The 24,328-nt window shown below is 51.4% G+C and overlaps 1 protein-coding gene across 5 annotated transcripts in view; it reads left to right on the top strand.

The window, feature by feature from the left end:
* The window catches only part of LOC110503544 (histone-lysine N-methyltransferase 2A), a 44,078-nt gene that overhangs the window by 14,859 nt on the left and 4,891 nt on the right, over window positions 1-24,328 (top strand). Inside the window, exons 3-33 of one of the 5 annotated variants that reach the window (XM_036961876.1) lie at window positions 155-3,525; window positions 4,236-4,413; window positions 4,648-4,882; window positions 4,982-5,046; window positions 5,138-5,668; window positions 5,881-5,960; window positions 6,123-6,362; window positions 7,010-7,156; window positions 7,363-7,458; window positions 7,713-7,833; window positions 8,066-8,179; window positions 8,512-8,696; window positions 9,015-9,185; window positions 9,554-9,664; window positions 10,546-10,619; window positions 12,778-12,989; window positions 13,166-13,266; window positions 13,394-13,531; window positions 15,407-15,565; window positions 15,877-15,994; window positions 16,282-16,360; window positions 16,446-16,606; window positions 16,821-16,988; window positions 17,084-21,605; window positions 21,720-21,788; window positions 21,882-22,102; window positions 22,320-22,394; window positions 22,575-22,749; window positions 23,320-23,424; window positions 23,647-23,730; window positions 24,133-24,262. In XM_036961876.1, coding sequence (XP_036817771.1) covers window positions 155-3,525; window positions 4,236-4,413; window positions 4,648-4,882; window positions 4,982-5,046; window positions 5,138-5,668; window positions 5,881-5,960; window positions 6,123-6,362; window positions 7,010-7,156; window positions 7,363-7,458; window positions 7,713-7,833; window positions 8,066-8,179; window positions 8,512-8,696; window positions 9,015-9,185; window positions 9,554-9,664; window positions 10,546-10,619; window positions 12,778-12,989; window positions 13,166-13,266; window positions 13,394-13,531; window positions 15,407-15,565; window positions 15,877-15,994; window positions 16,282-16,360; window positions 16,446-16,606; window positions 16,821-16,988; window positions 17,084-21,605; window positions 21,720-21,788; window positions 21,882-22,102; window positions 22,320-22,394; window positions 22,575-22,749; window positions 23,320-23,424; window positions 23,647-23,730; window positions 24,133-24,262 — 12,236 coding nt within the window. Of the gene's footprint in view, window positions 1-154; window positions 3,526-4,235; window positions 4,414-4,647; window positions 4,883-4,981; window positions 5,047-5,137; window positions 5,669-5,880; window positions 5,961-6,119; window positions 6,363-7,009; window positions 7,157-7,359; window positions 7,459-7,712; window positions 7,834-8,065; window positions 8,180-8,511; window positions 8,697-9,014; window positions 9,186-9,553; window positions 9,665-10,545; window positions 10,620-12,777; window positions 12,990-13,165; window positions 13,267-13,393; window positions 13,532-15,406; window positions 15,566-15,876; window positions 15,995-16,281; window positions 16,361-16,445; window positions 16,607-16,820; window positions 16,989-17,083; window positions 21,606-21,719; window positions 21,789-21,881; window positions 22,103-22,319; window positions 22,395-22,574; window positions 22,750-23,319; window positions 23,425-23,646; window positions 23,731-24,132; window positions 24,263-24,328 lie in introns of all 5 variants that reach the window. The other 4 variants (XM_036961874.1, XM_036961875.1, XM_036961877.1 and 1 more) reach the window with 4 other exon arrangements.

Below are 24,328 nucleotides of genomic sequence, written 5' to 3'. Positions count from 1 at the left end.
CAGCAATGTTCCAACATCTAGTAGAAGGTGTTCACATAGTTTTGTGTGTGTACACATACACAATCACAATCAATATCTCGTTCTCTTAGAAGTAGTGTTTTGTAGTTCAGCCCCACTTATTTGAAACCCATTCTGTTTCTCTGTTTTATACCAGTTACTCCCACGCAGGAGAAGAAGCCCAGAGGCCGACCCCCACGAGCCCTGACTGCACAGAGAGGGGGCGCAGGCCCTTCCCCTTCGTCTGTCTTGGAGAAACCTGAGGACCAGGAACGGCTTGCGGAGAAGGCCAAGCGGCTGCCCGGGAGGCCGCCTGGCTCCGGAGAGAAGAGGAGAGGCCGTCCTCCAGCCTCTGTCACACAGAGGAGTTGGGAGGCCCGCAGCCATGCAGCCAACAACAATGACAGCAGGCAGGTGGGGCAGGAGCACGCCTCCACAGCTGCACACCGCAAGGTAAGGGCCGAGGACGGGAAGGAGAGGAAGGCCACAAAGAGAACGCCTCTGGGCTCCGTGCAACACGACACAGAGGCCAAGCCTCTCAAAGCGAGCCGCGTGTCCAAGGTGACCAAACTGAAGCGGCTGCGCGAGGTCAAACTGAGCCCGCTCAAGTCGCGGCTCAAGGCCATTGCCAGGAAATGTTTGCCGGTGTCCGGCGTGCCTCGGCGCAGACGAGGACGGCCTCCCTCTGCCGAGCGCCGCAAAGCCGAGGCAGCCGCCGCTGTTGCCCAGGCCTCTGGTTCAGATGAAACCAAACAAAAGGCTTTCAGGGTCCGCCGGGACTCATATAGGGACCCCCACACTCCTCAACAGCAGTCTAAGCTAAGGGCGTCCCACGTTGCTGAGGACGACGACAGCCCCGACGTCCACAGCTCCTCCCCGCCCTCCAGCCCGCTTGCCGAATCCTCTCCTTCCAAGCTGGGCAGGCCACTGAACCTGAGAACCAGCCCTCGCCACGTCAACCCCGTACGGATCGTTCCCCCCTCCAAACGCACTGACGCCACAATCGCCAAGCAGCTGCTGCAGCGCGCTAAGAAAGGTGCGCAGAAAAAGAAACTGTTAGAGAAGGAGGCGGTGGCCATAGAAAGCCAGGGGGGGGCAGGCATGGAGGCCGGCATCCGGAAGAGGAGGAGAACGCAGCTGAAGAACATCAGGCAGTTCATCATGCCCGTGGTGAGCACCGTCTCACTGCGCATCATCAAAACCCCAAAGCGCTTCATCGAGGACGAGGGCAGCTTCGGGGCCCCTCACCCCCACATGAAGATGGCACGGTTTGATGCTGTCCCGCACCCTGTCGCTGCCCCCCAGCCTGCCTTGGCCTCCTCCCCCATGCGGGCGTCTACAGCTGCAGTTGCTACCGCCGCTGCTACAGCCGTGACCGCAGCTCCGGTTGACACCATCCCTCCCCCCGCCACCATCGCAGCCAGCAGTGCTACGGCCGTGGCAGCCAGTCTGCTCAACAACCGCTGCAACAACGGCACCAGCAACGGGCGCTTCAGCAGCAGCGCTGCCTCGTGTGGCTCCAGCGCCATGTCCCAGCACTCCTCCCAGCTCTCGTCGGGCGAGTCGTCCCGCTCCAGCAGCCCCAGCCTGGACGACTCGTCGTGCGACTCCCAGGCTTCGGAGGGCACTCAGGCCCTGTCCGAGCGAGACCACTCCCCGTCCTCCCAGGGAGAGAGGGAGGGGGACTTGCTGCACACCTCCAGGCCGCTGTCGGAGCCCGAGCCGGAGCAGCGGGTGCTGATTGAGAGGGGCCGGCGGGGCCGCAGAGGCCAGGGTGTGGGCAGGGGCAGCCTTGGGGCAAGGGGAAGAGGCAGCCTGGCCACCGGAGGGAAGAAGGCCATCATCAGTCCGGCCACAGGAGTGTTGATGAACAACTCTCAACAGGCTGCCTCCACCGCCTCCTCTTCCCCCCCACCTCCCCCTCTCCTTAGTCCCCCACTGCAGGCCCAGTCAGGCTCCATTACGGCGGAGCATCACCCCCACTCCCCTTGGATCCTGCCCCACCCGTTTCGCCAAGGCCCGTCATTGGTGCTCTCCAGCCTGCAGGACAAGCGAAGGTCCATCTTGAGAGAGCCCACCTTCCGCTGGACATCACGGTCTCGCACCGAACAGCAGTACTTCTCCTCCGCTAAGTACGCCAAGGAGGGCCTTATCCGCAAGCCCATCTTTGACAATTTCCGCCCTCCCCCTCTCACGGCCCAAGACGTAGGTCTAATGCCCCATGGTGCCGGAGGGGTTGCTCCAGCGGGGTACCCCGCGCCAGGCGGTGGGTCCGGAGCGGGCACCCGTCTGTTCTCCCCACTGCACCACCACCACCACCACCAGCAGCACCCCTCGTCCCGCTTCGAGTCACCGCTCCAGAAGCGCAGTCCGCTGCTGCGCGCCCCACGCTTTACTCCCAGCGAGGCACACTCGCGCATCTTTGAGTCGGTCACCTTGCAGTCGTCATCGGGGAGCAGCCCGGGATCGCTGTCTCCCCTCCAGTCCTCTCCCAAGTCAGGCCGGTCGGTGAGACGCAGGAGGAGGAAGACCCTGGGACCCCTGCGTGGTCAGCCCCGGTCTCCCTCACACTCCATGACCACGCGGAGCAGCCAGCCAGGGGCCCCGTCAGGAAAGGCCCCCTCTGAACTGTGTCTGCTGACAGGCTCTGTCTCCACTGGTGCCAGCAGCACCTGTAGCTCCTCCAGCTCTCTGCCCACTAGTGCCTTAACGCCTGCTCCTTTCACTACCTTCTCACCGGGCTCCCTGGGCCTCTCCTCACATGGGCCTTCCTCCTCTGACGGACACAGAGCAGCCGGGAGCCTTGGTGGTGGTACAGGTGGCAACTCCGCCTCTTCCTCCTCTTCCCAACTCTTCCCCCTCTTCACTTCCAGCCCCCAGGAGACAGGCCGCGGTGCCGGGAAAGGGGGGAGAGAGAGGAGCACCTCGGTTTCCCGGGACTCGGCTCCAGTCAAGGAGCTGGAAAGGGAGACTGAGAAAAGCAGAGAACGTGAGAAAGAGAACAAAAGGGAAGGTAGAAAAGATTGGGAGAGGAGAGGGAAGGCGTCCACTCCAGATGCCTCTCCTAATACGACCCCCAGCCTGTTTGCCGTGGAGGGGAGGGACGGGGAGGAGTCTCTGACCTCCGTTGCTCCTAAAAAGACACCTGGGAGGAAGAAGTCTGTGTCCGTGGACTCGGGTACAGAGGCAGCACCTGTAGAAAGGGCTGCAGTCCACTCCTCTATTCCCCCTATCTTGACCAAGGGCCGCGCCTCCAAAAAGACCCGGCCTTCGGAGAGGGGGCCAGAGGCTGAGCCTGGGGAGAAGGAGAAAACAAGTGCCCCTGCCCAGCAGACAGGCCTTCCCCTGGGGCAGACTGGCAGCAAGAAGCCCCCGGCGGTCCCATCCTTGGGCTCCATGCTGGCGCACGCCGAGAAGCTGCCTGTGGCCGACAAGCGGGTGGCAGGCCTGCTGAAGAAGGCCAAAGCGCAGTTGTTCAAGATCGAGAAGAGCAAGTCGCTGAAGTCTCCAGACCATCCTAAAGTTCAGGTTAGTTCCCCTCTTTCTCCCCCTGTTCCTCTCCCCTTCACTGACTATGCTATTTCTGTTGGTTTATTTTTTCTCATCGCTGTCTCAACATAACCACGATAAAATCATTTGACATGATTCTGAGAATCTTTGCTGCCATAAATAGCATTGCGAGTGTTTTGAACACAGACTGAAACTTGATAGCTGGAATCTCCCTGAAAGGGGGTTATAGAAGGGGAATTCTGCCAAGCCACCTTGTACATTATGCAGACAGCCGTGCACAAATTATGTTGAAGTACTCTCCTTCAGAAAACAAAGATGTGTATCTGTTGAGGGAAAAGGGCCTAGAGAAAGATGGTTTACAGATTAGAGCTGTCATGATACTAGTATGGTGATACCTGATTTTCCACCACACAAAAATAAATTTGAAGCAGACTGAACTCTACAGTCCTTTAATAACCTGATGTATGTAAAATATTGTATAGATGGGCAATAGCTTGGAAAATTAACATGTCACTGGGTGATAACAGAAGGCTGTGTTTTTTTGCATCAACTAAGTCTGCTTCATATTTTGTTTCCGTTCCCACGATACAACCCTATTAATATAGATGTCTTTTTTTATTTTTTTTAAATTAAAAAGTACTTGGAAATACACAGTCCCAGAAATTGGGCACTTCAACTCGATCAAGTTACGTTATACTGTGTTGATATCGTTGGCTTTGCTCTGCCAGAGCCAAGAGAGCGACTCTTCGGAGACGTCGGTGCGGGGGCCGCGCATCAAGCACGTGTGTCGGCGTGCCGCTGTGGCCCTGGGCCGCAACCGGGCCGTGTTCCCCGACGACATGCCCACCCTCAGTGCCTTGCCGTGGGAGGAGAGAGAAAAGATCCTGTCTTCCATGGGGAATGATGGTAAGATCCACGTTAAATGGGCACGCCCCCTTTTTGAATATTTGTAATGAAGTAGGACCCACTCGCATACTCAAATGCTCCCCGAACACATCAATGGCATTTCAGGGTAAGGGCCATACCTTATTCTGTTTCATATGTTTCTGGCCTGGTAGTAGAGTGATTTTCCTATTTCCAATTGGGACATTTTGAGTGTCACCATAGTGTGCTGCAAATGTCTCCCAACCCCCACCATAGACAAATCTTCAGTGGCGGGTTCGGAAGAGGCGGAGCCCCAGTCCCCTCCCATCAAGCCTGTGATGAGGCACACCAAGACTATCCAGGAGGGAGGGGCGGTGCCCAGGAAGGGGCGGCGGTCGCGGCGCTGCGGGCAGTGTCCTGGCTGCCAGGTCCCTGAGGACTGCGGAGTCTGCACCAACTGCCTGGACAAGCCCAAGTTCGGGGGCCGCAATATCAAGAAGCAGTGTTGCAAGTAAGTATGAGAATCCCGTTATGTTGAGTTGAGCGATTCCACAATGCCACAACGCCACAATGTTGAATATGTGACTGACTGTATGCGTGTACGTCACAGGGTCCGAAAGTGTCAGAACTTGCAGTGGATGCCTTCTAAGATTTTTCTCCAGAAGCAAGGGAAAGGTCAGTGTCTTTAATAAAGCCTTTTTCCATAAATCCACAATGTCTTCAGTTCTCAGTGTAATTGACGGGATTGCATCATTTGTATTTTTAGGCAAAAAAGACAAGAAGAACAAACTGTCAGAAAAAAAGGAGGCGCTACACCCCGTCAAGGACCCAACAAGCGCTGAGCCTAGTCTCAAACCGGCCCCACCCCCTTTGAAGGAGGAGCCCCCTCACAAAAAGAGTGAAACCCCTCCCCCGAAGCCAGGTGAGGAGAAGCATAAACTGCCACAGTTGCAGTCCCCCCCAGCTGAGAATCCTACCCTCCCAAACGACCAGCCCCCCCAGACCCACAGCTGCGCCACCGCCCTTGGGCAAGACCAGAAACATCTTGCAACGGCACCCACGGGTGCTGCTAGTAGGAAGGAACGAAAGCCTCAGCAGCCCACCCCTCCCTCCTCCCCTTTCTCTTCCTCACCCCAGAGCTCCCCCTCCCCACCAACACCCCAGCCCCCGCAGCAGAGGCCCCAGCCCACCCAGGGGCCTCCAAAAAAGGAGGGAGCAGGGGCTCCCAAGTCTCCACCCACAGAAGCCAAGGGGAAGCCCCAGCAGCAGTGCTTGGCCACACCCATCACAGACACAGGTAGGAGGAGCCATATTGTAATGGTTAGGATTACCCCTTTGTGAAATAGCTAGAAAATAGCTGTTTTCCATTGTATTTTCCCTTGCACACTAGTATATCCTGCTGTTAACACTATGAAATAATATAATTGCATTTCTCTGTTGAAAAGCACTGATTTGCTCTAAATGGCATAGTAGCTATTGTTGGTATTCTTATAACCTGTGTCCCCTCAGCACCCGAAGGGAAGCAAATGAAGAAACAGACTCCTCGCTCTGTCCCGCCACAACCTAAACCCACCAAACCAAAAGAGAAGGTATGTTCTGCAGTTCCCTTTTTGTAAGGCGATGTCAAAGGCAAATGTCTATCATTGGATGGACAATAAAATGATATACAATTTATATTCCATAAGTCCCATGCATGCTCCCTTGGCCTTCATCCCTGACCCCTCTCTCATCCACTTTCCTCTCCCTAGCAGCAGAAGCCGTTAGCCACCAAACCTGAGACCAGTACTTTAAACTTGCTGAGCACTCCCTCGACTGGGGGCACCGCCAAGCAGAAAGTGCCCAGCGACGGAGTGCACAGAATCAGAGTAGATTTTAAGAAGGACCATGATGTGGAAAACGTGTGGGCCACGGGCGGCCTCAGCCTCCTCACCTCTGTGCCAATCACTCCACGGGTCGTCTGCTTCCTCTGTGCCAGCAGTGGCAACGTCGAGGTGAGTCACGAGAGCCTCTTTCTCTCACACCCTCTCACTCACACATAACAACAAATGTGAGAACAGGCTGGCCTTGCTCTCAAAATGAGGGAAAAGGAGCACTTCTTTGTATTTCAAAATAAGAATTGAATAAAGTGAGCTATTCGTCTAACAACATGGTGGAACACCCCCCTGGACATGCCGCTGGTCTATCATGGGGTTGTACCGGACAGCACCAGCGGGCCCACTTCAAGCATTCAACATATGACATATCAAAGGCTACGACTACGGTTGGACGGCATACCGATTTTTCATACCAGGGTATACTGTATTACCAAAGCAATATAAGCAACATGGATCTTAATCCAGGAGTGGATTGATTGTCTCCGCTGTAACCAAGAAGCTTGATCTAGCCACTTAACTAGCAAGTTCGCAAACTAAATGCATAGCTAGAGCCCCGAGCTGGATATCATTTTTTGGCACATCTTAGATAGTTAATTTATAGTTATATAACCGGTGGTGTAGCACGCACCCCTGCAGCCCCCCCATACTGTCGGTATGTCCAATACCTGTTTTCTAACCACATATCCTACTTTAGTACCCATTTGATTAATTTCAACCGTACTGACTGTGCTGCACTGACTGTCCTCCCTCTTATCCTCTTCCAGTTTGTCTTCTGCCAGGTGTGCTGTGAGCCCTTCCATCTCTTCTGCTTGGGGGAGACTGAGCGCCCTCTGGAGGAGCAGTGGGAGGACTGGTGTTGTCGCCGCTGTCGCTTCTGCCACACCTGTGGCCTCCAGCACCAGAAGACTAAAGTAAGGCTCTCCCTTTCGAACGATTTGAGTCTGAGTAACAAAGGCTATTAGAGATTTGGGAGTTTGAGAATACTTTTTGGTTTATCACTATCCCTGTTTTGTCTGGCTCTATTCAATGTCTTCCACCAAGAGGTAGAGATTTACATTTTAGGCCAGGGTAATTAAGTTGCTAACTTGCTTGTCTCCACCTCTTCTTCCCGAAGCAGCAACTTCTGGAGTGTGAGAAGTGCCGAAACAGCTACCACCCTGAGTGCCTGGGACCCAACCATCCCACCAGACCCACCAAGAAGAAACGGGTCTGGGTAAGCATCACGTCATCCTTCCTCATCCAAGCACTAAAATGTGTATTTTTTTTTTTGTTCGTGTATATTCGGGCCAGTAGACCCAAACGTTAAGGCTAGGTGTAGGGATGAAAATTGGATACGTTTTTAGGGTAAGGTTTAGACAGTAACTGCACCCTGGAGACATTTAACGTTTATTTCATATCGACTGCCTTTTGTTTAACCATATTCATTTGTCATGAATTGTCTCTCCTCTGTGCCCTTGTTGTGTCCAGATCTGCACCAAGTGTGTGCGCTGTAAGAGTTGTGGAGCCACAAAACCTGGGAAGGCCTGGGACGCCCAGTGGTCACATGACTTCTCCCGATGTCATGACTGTGCCAAACTCTTTGCTAAAGGTAACTCACAAGCAGGACTATAAATTAAAAGTTTATATTAAAAAATAAAATAAAAAGTTAAGAGCACACATTTCTTGTTGGCAAAGTCCAGGTAGCCCGTTTTGTCAGTCTAGTTTTAGTCCCTAATGAACACGACCCTGGCATCTGTCTCAGTACTATGAAAAGAGTTAGGTTTTGGGGGGAGAGTGTGTGTGTGGTAGCTTTCTATGACACAATGACTTGTGTTTTCCAGGTAACTTCTGCCCCCTTTGCGATAAGTGCTATGATGACGACGACTACGACAGCAAGATGATGCAGTGTGGGAGATGCGACCACTGGGTCCACTCCAAGTGTGAGAACCTCACAGGTTAGCGGGCGCTCTTGTTTCACAACTCGACTCACTGGAAACAATGTCATCTTTCTGTCTGTTTCTCAACACCTCTCCTGTTATGAAGCAATACAGATTTGAACTCTGCACCATTCTTTCTTTTGGCTGCTGTATGTTCACTACTTAAATGTGTTAATCAATTTCAACTTCTGTTGATATACCCAAAAACACTTGTAAAATGTCTTTCCATAGTAATTTACTTCGCATGGACCCGTTGTCAACACTTTTGACACGGAGAATCGACCGATAACCAAACGATAAATGAGTAAAAAGTCAACCTCCCCCTCTACTCCCTTGTCTCCCACTACTAGACGAGATGTATGAGTTGCTGTCCAATCTGCCAGAGAGCGTGGCCTACACCTGCACCAGCTGTACGAAGTGTCAGCCGGCTGAGTGGAGGACGGCCTTGGAGAAGGAGCTGCAGGGCTTGGTCCGCCGGGTCCTCACTGCGCTGCTCAACTCCCGCACCTCCACACACCTGCTCCGCTACAGACAGGTGAGGAGAGGGGATATCTGTGAGAAGGGGATATTGTGTTGCATGTTTAGGGCCGGGGGTTTTTCCTGACCAAGTTGGGAAAGACTTAAAGCTCTGGCTGTTTGGTAGAACCTGGCCAAGTTTTTCCTGCTCATGTGACAGGGTCAGGAAAACCTCTTGGCCCTGGAATGTCAGCTTTAACTAGGGCCTAGAGTTTGTCCTTTTTGGTCACATGAAAAACACCTGGCCCTACAGATTATACCTTGTTTGTTTGTCTGTGAAGTGTAAGGAGAGAGCACATGAAAAGATGTAAACCCCCCCATCTCCATCTCTCGTTAGGCTGTGATGAAGCCGCCTGAGTTGAACCCTGAGACGGAGAGTTTACCCACCCGACGCTCCCCCGAGGGGCCAGACCCCCCAGTCCTGACCGAGGTCGCGCCCCCCAATGACTCCCCACTGGACCTGGAGTCGGTGGAGAAGAAGTTGGACGCGGGGCGCTACAAGTCTGTGGTGAGTCTAAAATCACATCCCACTCGTGTACTCTCACAACCTCACGCCTTCGAAACACATTCAATCAACTTCCCGCTGCGAAAGCTTTGATATTTTCAAACTGTGTCGTCTCAGTCCATTTCAATTATTTCATCCTATCAGCATCCGCCCAGCATTGCGTGATAACACTAGCTATGTGTGTATGAATACACAGCCACATCATCCAGACACCCGAGTAGGGGCATGGTTGCTCAGCCCTGGGGAACTCTCTTCGCTCAGTTCAAACGCAGTTCACTCTCAGAGAGAGAGAGAGAGGGGGGGGGGGGGGGGGGGTAAGGTATGAGATAGAAGGCAGTGTGTCACTCGGTGTGGTGTTTTCTCTCTTTCAGCTTGAATTCAGTGACGACATAGTGAAGATCATCCAGACGGCCATCAACTCAGACGGCGGGCTGCTAGAGAACAGGAAAGCCAATAGCATGGTCAAGTCCTTCTTTATCCGGGTGAGGAGAGCCTACAGGAATCAGCCTATGGAGAACTTGCTCAGCTTCAGTAGTAGTAGTAGTAGTATTCACCCTGATTGAATCCACTGGTAGACACAGGCTGCTTCCCAAATAGTAGGGTTATACTTTTGACAAGGAGCCATACGGCTCTGTGCAAGGTGCAATTTGGGATGCAGCTATAGCTGTTAAAGCCAGAGTCCTCAGTCTATTTCAGCCCAACGGCAGGTGAGATGTAATTCTCCAGTTAATAGACATTGCTATGGATGCACTGACATTACACAAGATTTGCATGATGGTTATAAACATATTTTGAAGCTATACATTGTTTTCTTTTGCCATTTGAGTGATTTTTGGGGTATGGTAAGACAGTGGTGCTAAGCTTATATTCATTCTTCAACTATTGAACAAATGCCCAGGTCTCAGACTGAACCTTTTTAAAGGACCAGTGCAGCTGTTTTTATGTCAATATCAAATCATTTCTGTGTAACAATAAAGTACCTTACTATGTTTTCAATTAAAATGGTCAACAATAGGTTATTAGCAAAGAGCAATTTCTCAAGCATACATTTTGCTATGACTGTCAGAGTGGTCTGAGTGGGGAAAATGAGGTGTTATTGGCAGATGTTTGGAACACTTTCTTATTGGTCTAACTAATTTACTGCATGGTGACATCACCATGGAAGGCCAAAACTCCCATCCCACCAAAACAGGCTTACATTTAAGGTGGTCTTTTCAAATAGCTCTTACACTAAAAGGACATTAGCTTAACTTTCACGGTATTATTCCAACGTCATAGTGTGGAAATGTGTATAAAACACAGAATAATCTGTTTGACTGCACTGGGCCTTTAACATCTATTTCCTCCCCTGTCTCTGTTGCAGCAAATGGAGCGCGTGTTCCCTTGGTTCAAAGTCAAGGAGTCCCGATTCTGGGAAACGCACAAATTCTCCACCAAGTGAGTGTGAACAGCAACATATCAATGAGATTACACAAGACCAATAGATCGGTACACATGCTGCCTGTCGCATTGATGATTCATATTGACTAACTCAATTAATGTGTAACAGTAGATTGGATGAATCAAGAGATGGCTTCTTATTTGCCCCATACCATAAGGTTTTAATCCAATTTTTAAGTGAACTTTTCAAGTACTCTCTGATACATAGGGGCCTACAAGGCACGGGAGCATCTGTGCAAACAAATGACACTGACTGACCTGAGCCCAGTCCATCTATGTTCTCCTCTCCTCTTGCTCCCCAGTGCCTGGATATCATCTTTCCATAGCTCATGCATTGTGCATGCTCCCATTTCCATTGTGAGAAAGGGGCCACCCCGTGTCCCTTTTTGATATATGAGCTTTGAACACTCCTCTGCGGTAGCCCAACCGTTTGACACGCCATTTTAGTCCCTATGTTCAACCGCCAATTGTTAATTGAAATATTTAAAGCGCATGTAGCAGCTATTTCTCAATGCCAGAAACGCATATAGTAACTTGGAAAACATTCCCAAATGGAAAGCTCTTAAATACTTTTTTATTTTATATAATACTGTAATATTGTTCTAAAAGTTGGGTTTGATGTTTTTTTCCAAATCTGCTTCAACTTCAGAAATATTCCCACAACGTACCGTGGTCAGCGTTACACAGTGAGGAAATAAAAATCCATGTTTACCCTTCATATACTTGTGGGTTAAAAAAAAGAGTTGTTGCCGAGTATTATGGGGCTTAGCTAGCAATTGCTTTTGTATTCAAGATGGCCAAGCAACACTTGCTATGCAAATGTGAGTATCTGCCTCTATGGCCACGCAAATGAAACACTTGTTAAAAAGTGGTATACATTTGTAAGAATGAGGCGGGCGAATTGGGCGTCTACTCGTCAATCTGCGGGGCACATTTCATAATTGAGAACCTCCATGGCTTTCAGCATGGAGGGGGGGGGGGGGGCTTCAGCGAAACATTGCTTTTTCAAAGTGGATGCTGTCGCTACCAACAACGTGGTTTTATAAAGTGTTACAAACAGCCAGCAGAGACAGAGAATTGTTCAAGGTTTCACCGGGTAAGTGAAAGAGCTAGTTTACAACCTCTATGCTAGCTGTAAAGCTACCGCATTTAGCTTGTGTCTTCTATCGAAATATCAATTAACACTAAAATAACCAATTTAACACGTCTGCCAGCTGTTGGTAGCTAACTGCTGGTGCTGTCATAATATAGATGGTACAAGCCTATAGGAAACGAGTCGTTTCTGTATTGAGCGCAGTAGCTGGGGCCGAAACTGTGTCGGTGTGCGGATGGTGGGCTAAACCGGAATGCAATGCTTTGGCCATGTGACAATTCACTTTCTGTTTCATCTGCTGCTGGCCTGACTCAAATACGTTTTTCCATATGTAATTAATAAAATGTGATTTTTATTAGATTTTTTATTTTAGTCTTTGATTGTAATTATGTCTGTTGTGAATATTGTAGAAAAATCATCACAGCTGTTTTTCACACTAAAACATGAAGTACAACTTGTGTGCACCAGCTTACATTGTACAATAGACTTCAGTAGACTCACCATGTGAGTCATCAAAATTACCATCTTGGGTTCAGACCTTTCTGACAGTCTCGTGGTTTTTATGTGGGGAGCATAAATTGTACAGTTGTAAACTAACAAATAATTGTTCAATTAGAGTCTATGTATATTAGTTATACGGAACCTACTACATAAATATCTGATGGGCTCTTATTTGCTACCTGGACTTTTTTGTGTTTTGGCTCATTAAAGTTGTTAACCCAATTAGTCAGTCGTTCAGAAGATGATAAACGGTGCGGTTTGGAAATGGGTTTACATTTTGGATCGTTTATGCTCTTGAATATCGACCGAATTCACTGCTTTGGGGTAGAGTTACTTGGGGTAAAACAGGTTGTGTGTGTGTGACCTGTGCAGTTATTGTACTCAATGTGTTAGACCCTGTTCAAATATTCTTACTGTGAAGTACTGTGTTCACTGATCTAAATTGGTTAAATCAATGCAGTAGAAAACCTGCTTTCCCCAATCCAATGTGAACACTTCTTCAAGGGTGGACGGCAGGAAGGATGAATTCAAACAGGGTCTGAGTCTATACTTGTCTTGCAGCAGTGGCCTCCTCCCCAATGCCGTGCTGCCCCCCTCTCTGGACCACAACTATGCCCAGTGGCAGGAGCGTGAGGAGATCGCCCGTGCCGAGCAGCCCCTCAGGAAGAAGATCATTCCGGCCCCTTGCTCCAAGACCCATGTAGAGCCAGACTCCCCCACCTCCCCCCCTCCGCTCAGACCTCTACTTCCTCCACCACTCCCTATGCTCCACGGTGAGTCTACTCAACACAAGTAAAGGGCAACGCCCCGGGACCATAGTAGTGCACTATTCATATGGTGCCATTTGGGATACACTCCTACACTAAGTATGCAATTGATACACTTTCTGATACCATTTCAGTTGCAGGAAATGACGCTGATGTGTTTGACATTCTTGTATTTCTCTCAGACCTGAGCCGTGAAGACAGTCCTGAGCTGCTCCCACCCCCTGGCGTCAGCGACAACCGCCAGTGTGTGCTGTGTCTCAAGTACGGAGATGATCACATCAACGTAAGTAAAAGTTGTGCTAAACAGTCGCTATTAGTTGTGGTACAGCTCTTGGTCGTATTCCCTTTTACTGAAATATATCTTGGTGTTTTCTAAGTACTTTGAGCGTCTGCTGTGTGTCTGGTTGCAGGAGGGCGGCAGGCTGCTGTACATCGGGCAGAACGAGTGGACCCACGTGAACTGTGCCCTGTGGTCAGCCGAGGTATTTGAGGATGACGATGGCTCTCTGAAAAACGTCCACATGGCCGTGATCCGAGGGAAACAGTTGGTAAGACTTATGATCCTAAATACATATTCATACTAGATGTATATTCTTTCTTTTGTATATATAGTGTATATTAATTTAGTATGTGGAAACGCTTTCAAATTAGTGGATTTGGCTATTTCAGCCACACCCGTTGCTGACAGGTGTATAAAGTTGAGCATGCAGCCATGCAATCTCCATAGACAAACATTGGCAGTAGAATGGCCTTACTGAAGTGCTCAGTGACTTTCAACATGGCACCGTTGTAGGATGCCACCTTTCCAGCAAGTCAATTTGTCAAATTTCAGCCCTGCTAGAGCTGCCCCGTTCAACTGTAAGTGATGTTATTGTGATAATTTCTAGGAGCAACAACAGCTCAGCCGTGAAGTGGTAGGCCATAACAAGCTCACAAAACGGGACTGCTGAAGCGGATAGCGTGTAAAAATTCTGTCAGTTGCAACACTCACTACTAAGTTCCAAACTGCCTCTTGAAGCAACATCAGCACAATAACTGTTTGGAGTGTCATGAAAGGGGTTTCCATGGCCGAGCAGCCTCACACAAGCCTAAGATCACCATGCGCAATGCCAAGAGTCAGCTGGAGTGGTGTGAAGCTCGCCGCCATTGGACTCTGGAGCAGAGGAAAGGCGTTCTCTGGAGTAATGAACCACGCTTCACTATCTGGCAGCCCGACGGACAAATCTGTGTTTGACAGATGTCAGGAGAACACTACCTGTATTCTGTATAGTTTGGAAGAGGAGGATTAAGGGTCTGGGCCTGTTTTTCATGGTTTGGGCTAGGCCCTTTTAGTTCCGGTGAAGGGAGATCTTAACGCTACAGCATACAATGACATTGTAGAATATTCTGTGCTACCAACTTTGTGGCAACAGTTTGGGGAAAGCCCTTTACTGTTAAAGCATGACGATGCCCCTGTGCACAAAACAAGGTCTATACAGATATGGTTGTCGTGAGTGTTGGGGAAGAACTTGACTGGCCTGCACAAAGCCCTGACCTGAACCCCATCAAACACCTTTGGGATGAATTGGAACGCTGACTGCGAGCCAGGTCTAATCACCCGACGTCACTAATGCTCTTGTGGCTGAATGGAAGCAAGTGCTCACAGCAGCGTTCCAACATCTATTGGAAAGCCTTCTCAGAAGAGTGTGGGCTGTTAAAGCCGCAAAGAGGGGACCGACTGTATATTAATGCCCATGATTTTGGAGTGAGATGTTCGACAAATGGGTATCTACATACTTTTGGTCATGTAGTGTATGTTTCCCTTAAAAATATGTTGCTATTGTACTTGTAAATTTGCACTTACACATGTGTCTTCTATGCAAGCCAGTTTCTTGGCTAAGAGTTGAGGAAAGACTGACTGCTTTACTTGTTTTTTTTTTATATAAGAAACACTGTTTGAAATTGCGTAGTCAACTTACTCACAGTGCTGACACACACACACTTACCCCACTAGACATGCCACCAGGGGTCTTTTCACAGTCCCCAGGTCCAGAACAAATTCAAGGAAACGTACCATCTTATATAGTGCAAGTGAACAGCAAACCTGGTTTCAAAAAACAAATAAAGCAACACCTCACGGCACAACGCCTCTCCCCCATGTGGCCTACTTGTTATCTGTATGTTCTGACTTGTATGTGGAACTGATAGATGCGCGCGCACACACACTACTACATGTTAATGATTTTAAATGGATGTAAATTGTGAAGTATTTTGTCTCTGTCTTCGTTATGTCGGACCCCAGTAAGACTAGCTGTCGCTAATGGGGATCCTAATGCATCAAATTCTATTATGCATGCCCTCTTGCTAAAAATAGACTGATGGTATATTTATTATTACTAAAATGTTGTTTATCTGTCTTGTGACGTTTGTTTTCCTCTCGGCAGCGCTGCGAGAACTGCCAGCGTCCCGGCGCAACAGTGGGCTGCTGCCTGACCTCCTGCACTAGAAACTACCACTTCATGTGTGCCCGGCAGCGCCACTGTGTCTTCCTGGAGGACAAGAAGGTCTACTGCCAGCGCCACCGGGACCTCATCAAAGGAGAGGTGAGATGCAAAGCTGAACTCCTCCCTTATCTTCTCCAGCCCACCTCCCTTACCCACCTGCAGCATCACAAACAAACATCTAGAACATAAGATATGAAAACTTTACAGATAAACTACCCATTTTTATTATGTCTTTTTTTTTTTTTTTTTATGCTCTGGCTTACTCGTAAAAGGTAAAAACAACATGTATGCATTTAGCCCAACCATTATCTATAGAAACCATATTCCTGCTTGGGTCAAAATGAGGTCGCAGTGAGGAGAAGGGTGCACTTGTGGGCACTTTGTTTGAAATGCATGACTTCCTTGCCCAGGTGGTGTCCGAGTCTGGCTTCGAGGTCACGCGGAGGATCCTGGTAGACCTGGAGGGGATCAGCTTGCGGCGGAAGTTCCTGACCGGCCTTCAGCCGGAGAACATCCACATGATGATAGGTGTGTGTATGTTCATATAAACCCCGCACAGCCATATATAGAGATCTATATGGTTGAGTCCCAAACCGTTATCTGATCATATTTGATCTATTCCAGAGCTAGGCAGCACACCGGCTTCAAATGTTCAACTGCTCATCAAGCCCTTGAATTTGGTAAATCAGCTGCTAGTAGTGAAATGACCAGGAGTCTCCGTGGAGTTTTTTGAGACACTAGCTGGGCCAACAAACATGTTTCTGTATAGCCTCCTTGGATTAAGGGTTTTTAACTCTTCCTTTCTTCCATTGCAGGCTCCATGACAATCGATTGCCTTGGAATGCTGACTGAGCTCTCGGATTGCGAGCGCAAACTCTTCCCCGTCGGCTACCAGTAAGTACCACACAGTGCGCACGGCTTATGTGAAGGAGTCAATGCAACATGACTGATTTTCATTGGTTTGTTTCTGTCACCGCAGGTGTTCCAGGGTGTACTGGAGCACTCTAGATGCCCGGAAGCGCTGTGTCTACACTTGCAGGATCCTGGTGTGTCGTCCCTCTGTGGTGGAGCCTGACCTGAAGAGTGCTCTTCCAGAGGAGAACCGCACCATCTCCCACAGCCCTTTAACTCCCATCTCAGGTGTGAGCCAGAATGCAGAATCACTGCATTATTAATTATTCAAATTTACCCTGCACTACATTTGGTCTAGTATGTAGCCCAGCATGTAAACGCATTGATTACATTTTATTTGTTATGGGTACAGCAGGTATAAATGGTAAATGCTGACTTGCAAGCTCTTCCTCAACAATACAGTATTCTGAAGAATTGGTTGCATTCAACTTTTCATTGACAGAGAAAGTCCCGTCTCCTGTGCCCGAGCCGTTTGACTCCTTGAAGCCCTCTGACCGCCTGTCCCTGCTGCCCTCCAGCCCAAATCCTCCTAAAGTTTACAAACGGAACAGGCACCCCAGCTACCCCCCGTGCCAGCGCTCCCCTGGCTCCAGACCACTTCCATCCCCAGGTATCCCAATTTGCCTCAAACTGTCATTGTAAACTACCATTCACACGTGGAGACATGCAGTATGGTCAAATGTTTGTGTCCATGTTGTTTTGCAGATGGTACCTCCCAGTCTGCCCATGAGATTGTGACGGTGGGGGACCCCCTTCTGAGTTCCGTCCTGAGGAGCATCGGCTCCCGTCGCCACAGCACCTCCTCCCTCTCCCCCCAGCCCAGACAGAAGGTGGTCTCCTCTTCACAGGCCGCTATGAACCAATTGGCCCGGCTCTTCTCTTCCGCCCCACCCATTCCCCTCTCCTCCTCCAGAGACCTGGGTCTGAGGGAGAAGGGGAAGCTACCTGCCAGTGGTGTCCGAACGCAGGGCCGCGACACTAGTTCACTCAGCCCTGGAGGTCAACACAGCAGACGCCGCCACAGCATCTCTGAGATGAAGACAGACGGTGGGAAAGAAAGCGTGCCTGGCAAGCAGGCTATGTGTGAGAACCCTAAACTTTCCCCAATGGCCCCAGAGATGACAGGAGCGAGCCAGGCCTCCCCACCACCAGGTACAGGTTTCCTGACAGGGCACCAAAGGGCGAGCAGCAGCAACTCCCAAGCAGAGAAGGGGAAGCAGGACGGGAAGGACCCAGACCTGTCGGCTGGCGTCACGCTCCTCTCCCGCCACCGCGTCACCACGACCCTGTCCAAGGACAAAGGTGGTGGTAGTAGTAACCTGGCCAAGGAGGGAGGTGTTACCTTGGCGCCAGCTTCTAAAGATGCTGGAAAATTGGGGTCTCCCCAGCCTCCGTTCCACAAAAGCGTCGGGAAGAAGTCCCAGGATTATCTTTTGGGAAAAGCCCCTGCCGCTGCCATGAAGCCCCTGTGGTCTTCAGAGGCTATGGCCGAGGAGGACGCCGTCAAACGGAGCTCCCAAACCACCCCGGCTGTCCCCTCCAGCCATGCGGCCCCCACTACCAAAGACAAGCCCTCCAAAGTCCAAAACATTGACAGCAGAGAGACATCTAAAGAGCGGGAGAAGACTCCTCAGAACAGCAACAAGAACCCCAACAATGCTAAAGAGACTGGTGGAACCATTAACGCTCCAACCCCAACTTCTCAGAACAGCAAGGCTGCGACTCTCAGCAACAACACCAGAGCCACTGGCAAGCAGGAGGTGGAAAAGCTGGAGAATCAAGGAAGCGGGCGATCTGCAAAGAGCAGGGAGAGGTTTTCGAGCCCTGAGAAGAACCGCGCCAGCCTAGAGGCCATAAAGCAGCCCAGGTTAGCCTCAGAGAGAAGCATGAGGGCTTCGCAGGTTCAAGCAAGAGTAACAGCCAACGACATCGCCGCTGCTAGAGACAAGAAGCGGGCTATAGTCAAGGCGTCCCTCACGCCGCTGAAGACCGACCCTAACGGGACCAACACCGTGAGTTCTTCCTCTGACTCCTGCATCACCGCTTCCATCTGTCCCTCGGGCCAGGAGGGACCCCCCCACCGTAAGTCTTCCTGCTCCATGCTCTTCTCACCGCCGGCACGCTCAGAGTCGAACAGCCCGCCACTGCACCCTGAGGACTGCGTGGAAAAGCGCCTCCTAGCTCACTGCACCGAGGACGAGGGGACCAGCGACCGGGACGACCATGCCCTGCTGGAGGAGGAAGGTGGCGACAGGGATAAACATCACGAAGATGACAGCGACTGCGCGGGTTCGACCAAGCGGCGTTACCCGAGGCGCAGCGCCAGAGCCCGCTCCAACATGTTCTTCGGCCTGACTCCTTTCTACGGAGTGCGCTCCTATGGAGAGCAGGATATCCCCTTCTACAGCAGCAGCGGGGACGGGCCCGGGAAGAGGAAGGCTGGAGGCAGCAGGCGCTCCGCCGAAGGCCAGGTGGACGGTGCGGACGATAGGAGTACCTCTTCGGGGGACAGCGGAGAAGAAGAGGAAGGGGGATTCAGCCAGTGTTCCAACAAGGATCCATACTATTACAACTTCACCCGCACCATCATCAACCCCGGCCCCGTGATGCCCTCAATCGAGGGGATGGGCCAGTGCCTGGGGAGGGGCTCTCAGCTGCAGAGCTTCCTGAAGGATGAGGAGGAGGAGAGGGTTGTTGCCGCTGTGGATGAGGGTGTTCCCACCCGGAGCCTCCTGGGCCACCAGCAGATCGGCCAGCTGGACGGCGTTGACGACAGCTCAGAGAGCGACGCCAGCGCAAACACCACCACCACGGCCACCGTTGCGACTTCTTCCCACAAGAGTACGGGTAAGAGGAAGGGCAGAGAGAGGCACACGGAGAAGCTGGAGCATGACTCCGGGAAGGAGGCAGACAATGGCAGTGGAGGGGGTGGGAGCAGCGGTAGCAGCAGCAACAACATCCGAGAAGGGAGGAAGAGCCAGAAGGACAACTCCCTTCCTCTGGGCGGGGTGAAGTCGTCACAGGGACAGGACCCCCTGGAGGCCCAGCTCTCACTTAACACTGACCTTAAGTCGGACTCGGACAACAACAACAGCGACGACTGCGGCAACATCCTGCCCTCGGACATCATGGAGTTTGTCCTCAACACGCCCTCCATGCAGGCCCTGGGGCAGCAGCCTGAGGCCGCCTCCTCTGAGCTCCTTTCCCTGGACGGGGGCTACGGGGTGGGTGTCAACCGCCGCAAAGACATCCTCTTTGAGGACTTCCCCCAGCCACTGGCCAGCACTGAGCCCGTGGAGAGCAGGGTGAACACATCCATCTCGGTGGAAGAGCCGTACGGTCTACCTCTGGAGCTGCCTTCTGACCTCTCTGTCCTGACCACTCGCAGCCCCACGGTCAACAACCAGAACCACGGTGGCCTCATCTCAGAGGGCTCAGAGTGCACCATGCTGTCCCTGGCAGCCTCGGACGAGACAATCACTGAGAAAGGAGGCGAGGACAAGCAGCAGAAAGGAGGGGCCGGCATGTCCCCTGAGAGCCAGCAGGAAGGAAGTGGAGGTAGCCGAGAATCTCAGGTAAGAGGAGGTCACATGACCCCGGTGCAGTTTGAGCACATCACCAGTCCCTCCCTGGGCGAAGTTGTAGAAGCAGGTAACAAGGATCTGACCAGGAGTTCTGGGACCCCAGTCCTACCCAGCTCACCCACCTTGCCTCTCCAGGGACAGAAGTACATCCCTCCTCCATCTTCAGTCAGCCCCAGACCTTCCCATGTGGCCAGCACGGCCGTCCAGACCACCTCCCATTTAAAACCAGGCCCGGAAAAACTCATTGTGATCAACCAGCATCTGCAGCCCCTCTACGTCCTACAGACGCTCCCCAATGGTGTCACTCAGAAGATCCAGATCACCCCATCGTCCAGCGCAACAGGAGTGATGGATACCATGACTCTAACCACAGGGCTCACCACCGGGATAACCACCTCCCAGCCGATCTTTCCTGCTGGGGGTAAAGTGTTGGGCACCATGCCCAATCACCCTCAGATCCATACTTTCACCGGCACCACCCAGACGGGCTTCCAGCCTGGCATTCCCAGCACCACCTCTGGCCTCCTGATTGGGTTACCCTCCCACGAGCCCCAGATTCTGGTGACCGAGGCCGGACGGAGGCATGACCTGGCCCCCAACGTGACCATCGTCTCCAGTGCCTCCATCTCCACGTCCTCGGCTGTGCCCGCATCTGGACACGGCAAGAAGCGACCCATCTCCCGTCTCCAGCCACGGAAGACCAAAAAACTGGCCCGCTCTAGGAGCCAGCCCACCCTGGGCCCGTCTGAAGTGAGACCCAACATGACTCTGATCAACCTGTCCTCGCCACAGATGGCCCAGTCCGAGCTGGGCACCCTGACCACGGCCGCCACCACTTCTCACCGCAAAGTCCCCAACATTATCAAGAGACCCAAATCAGGAGTCATGTACTTTGAGCCCATCCAGCAGAGGATGCCTCTTCCCAGTGGGCAGCCTGGCATCCTGGGCCACGCCTCCTCCACCCACCTGCTTCCCTGTACCGTCTCAGGGCTCAACCCCAACCAGTCAGCAGTGCTGAACATGGTGTCCATGGCTCAGCCTAGTGGGCCCGGAGGCCTCATCACGCCAGGCTCTGTCTCTCTCAGCACCCCGGTGCTCAGCTCCCCCGAAATCACAGGACCCATCAGCAGCCTCCTCTTCAAAGCCAGCCCACACAACCTGCTCCAGTCTGGAGCTCCTCTGATGTCCCAGCTGTGCAGCCCCGCCCAGACCTCCATTGCCAGCAGCATCTGCGTGCTTCCCTCCCATCAGACCATCAGCATGTCTGTCAGACAGCAGGTGGACCCGGAGAGCGGCGTCTTCCAGCGGCAGCAGCACCCGCCAAATGCCAGTGGACAACATGTGGCTCCGGCCCCCAGCCCGGTCCAACAGGATTCCGACAAGGGACACCTGGTCGGAGTGCTCTCCCAGAGTTCCAGCTCTCAAAGCTCACACACCATGCCTAAATCCAGGTCCTCCTCAGAGCAGAAACAAGAGCTGACGTGTAGCGCTGCCGTAACGGCATCCACCTGCTCGGGGAAAGGCAAGCAGAAAGCCAAGCGGACGAGGCAGAGTCCAGACAAGGCCAGCGGGAAGAAACACAAGGGCTGGCTGGCAGAGCCTCCTCGGGAGATGCAGGGAGACCAGCCCACCTCCGTTCCTGGGTAATATTCTCACATAACCGATAACTCATTAAATAATTAACTAGGACTATACTTGAACATACTACAGTTGACACCTGCTGCTTATCCATATTTGAATTCCCTCTACCACTGCAGGTCTAGAGAGACAGTCTCTCCCGAGCCCATGGACACAGGCAAGCCCAGAGAGAGGGGCACCAGCAAAAAGTGAGTAACGCAAGCTTGTCAGCCCTTCCATTCAGTACTATTAACATGTCAATGGATAATGAGATTTAATTTCAAAATGTATTTTATTTGCAGTGATTATTCTGCCAAGTCTGCTGAACCTCCTTCTTTAACCAGTAAAACCAGTGAGTTCCCTGAGGAGAAAAGCGAGACCACTGCTGGTTCTCTACTGGTGGCCAGCCCTGACCAGGAGGGCAGCCGCAGGGACTCTTCTATGGACAGCAAGCCCAAGAAGGGACTCATCTTTGAGATCTGCAGCGACGACGGCTTCCAGATCCGCTGCGAGAGTATCGAAGGTCCACGCAGTTCTAATCTTCTTGTTCTGTTTCCATGTAGCGTAGTTATGACACTCGATGGCAGAAAACGGCGCTAAAGTTATTGAAGTGAATGTGTAACAGGAAAGATCTCTTATTTCAAAATCCTCATACAGCTGAAGTATTACTGTATTTTTAATACTTACACCGAGATGAGACACTAAGCTGACATGTGTTGTCTTCTCCCTCCGTCCCACAGAGGCCTGGAAGTCCCTGACCGATAAAGTCCAGGAGGCCCGCTCCAACGCCAGACTCAAAGAGCTCTCCTTTGAAGGTAAAGTGCCTTTTTTATCAGATTGTATTTTGTTTATGCAGGTTCAACAACTTTTGAGGAATGAAATGGTGACTCATCACTAACTTTTTTTTTTTCCTTTCGTCCTCCACTCCTTCCTTTTTTGTGTTATCTTTCTCTCGATCTTATCTCTTTTCTTTTTGTTTGTTTCTTCTCTCTCAGGAGTGAACGGTCTGCGGATGCTGGGGGTCCTCCACGACGCTGTGGTGTTCCTGCTGGAGCAGCTGTATGGTTCCAGGCACTGTCGCAACTACCGCTTTCGCTTCCACAAGCCCGAGGAGGCCGACGAGCCCCCAATCAACCCCCATGGCTCGGCCCGCGCCGAGCTCAACCACAGGTACGGACACTCCCAGAAGATGGGTGGCTAAGTCACACACAGCCCTCTTCCAATACTTAAAAAGTGCAAGGTGTTAGATTGGTATCCAGACAAATGTACAGTTACTCTCTATCTTTATTATAACAAGAGGCTGCCTGGACCAGCCTCCATGTGCATCCTTCCTTCATCCCGTCCTTAAAGTAATCACTGAGTCATGACTGGACAGGTGAATACCATGTGGTGGAGACCTTACGTTCACCTGATGAATCATGTCTAATGATTACTTCAGGAAGGATGCATTTCTACAGTTTTTGAACTGGGCCCCTGCCTCTTAGCTTTCCTTTTATTGTTGAAGAAATCCAGGTCGATACGTGATCTATGCATTCTACTTCAGCAAACGCAAATCTTGTGAGCCGTTTGTACACTGGCTCTCTTAACTGATGTTTTGGAGCTGGTAACTGTGTATACCCGTTACCAAATCTCAACTCACTATTTGGGGGAGGTCCTTCCTAGGCTTTAGAGAGTCTGCATCATTGAGTTGTATTTGCCTGCGTCATCTGACCTGTCTGCTCCGTCTGTTCCTCGCCACAGGAGGTCTGTGTTTGACATGTTCAACTTCCTGGCCTCCAAGCACCGCCAGCCTCCCGAGTACAACCCCCACGAGGAGGACGAGGAGGTACAGCTCAAGTCTGCTCGGTGAGTCACTCCGCCCTGCTACACAATTCCTGTTTATTTTTAACTTCTGTAAATCAGGAGGACTATCTCTTTCTCCATCTCATCATTACAGTGGACTTGTAGTCTTTCCTCTGGGTTTTCTGATCAACATCCCCGTATCCACCGGTCGGAGCTTCACGGTGTTAGTAGACCATCCTTCCTTCATTGGAACTCTTAACACACTGTGCTACTGTTGTTTTTTAGCCGGGCCACCAGCATGGACCTCCCCATGCCCATGAGGTTCCGACACCTGAAGAGAACTTCCAAGGAGGCGGTGGGGGTCTACAGGTTAGGAAAACGCTGGCTATGTAACGTTTAAGAGGGGAGGGGGGGGGTTTACATTTTTAACTAGGCAAGTCTGTTAAGAACAAATTCTTATTTACAATGATGGACAAACCCGGATGACGCTGGGTCAATTATGCGCCGCTCTATGGTACTCCCAATCATGGCCGAATGTGATGCAGCCTGGAATCGAACCAGGGACTGTGGTGACGCCTCTTGCATTGAGATGTAGTGCCACAGACCGCTGCGCCAGTCAGGAGCACGAATCCCAAATTCAGTGGAATGGTTTTAAAAAGAAAATGAACGACTACTGTAGCTTTGCTATAGCTTGTTCCAGAGAGTGGGGTTAGAAGGTGAAACCCTTTGGTGAACCAGCGGTCACCGAGCCCCTGTGTCCTCCCCTCACAGGTCAGCCATACACGGCCGAGGTCTGTTTTGCAAGAGGAGCATCGACGTGGGGGAGATGGTGATCGAGTACTCGGGCAACGTCATCCGCTCTGTCCTCACCGACAAACGGGAGAAGTACTACGACGGCAAGGTGAGAAGAGAGGCCTCAATGGAACACAGTCCTCTGCTCATACGCTTTGAGTCTTTACAGGGCCAC

Source organism: Oncorhynchus mykiss, chromosome 24 (assembly GCF_013265735.2).
Source record: "Oncorhynchus mykiss isolate Arlee chromosome 24, USDA_OmykA_1.1, whole genome shotgun sequence".
Lineage (NCBI taxonomy): Eukaryota > Metazoa > Chordata > Actinopteri > Salmoniformes > Salmonidae > Oncorhynchus > Oncorhynchus mykiss.
The sequence above is the reverse complement of the archived record's forward strand: the minus strand, read 5'-3'. Positions and strand labels throughout refer to the sequence as shown.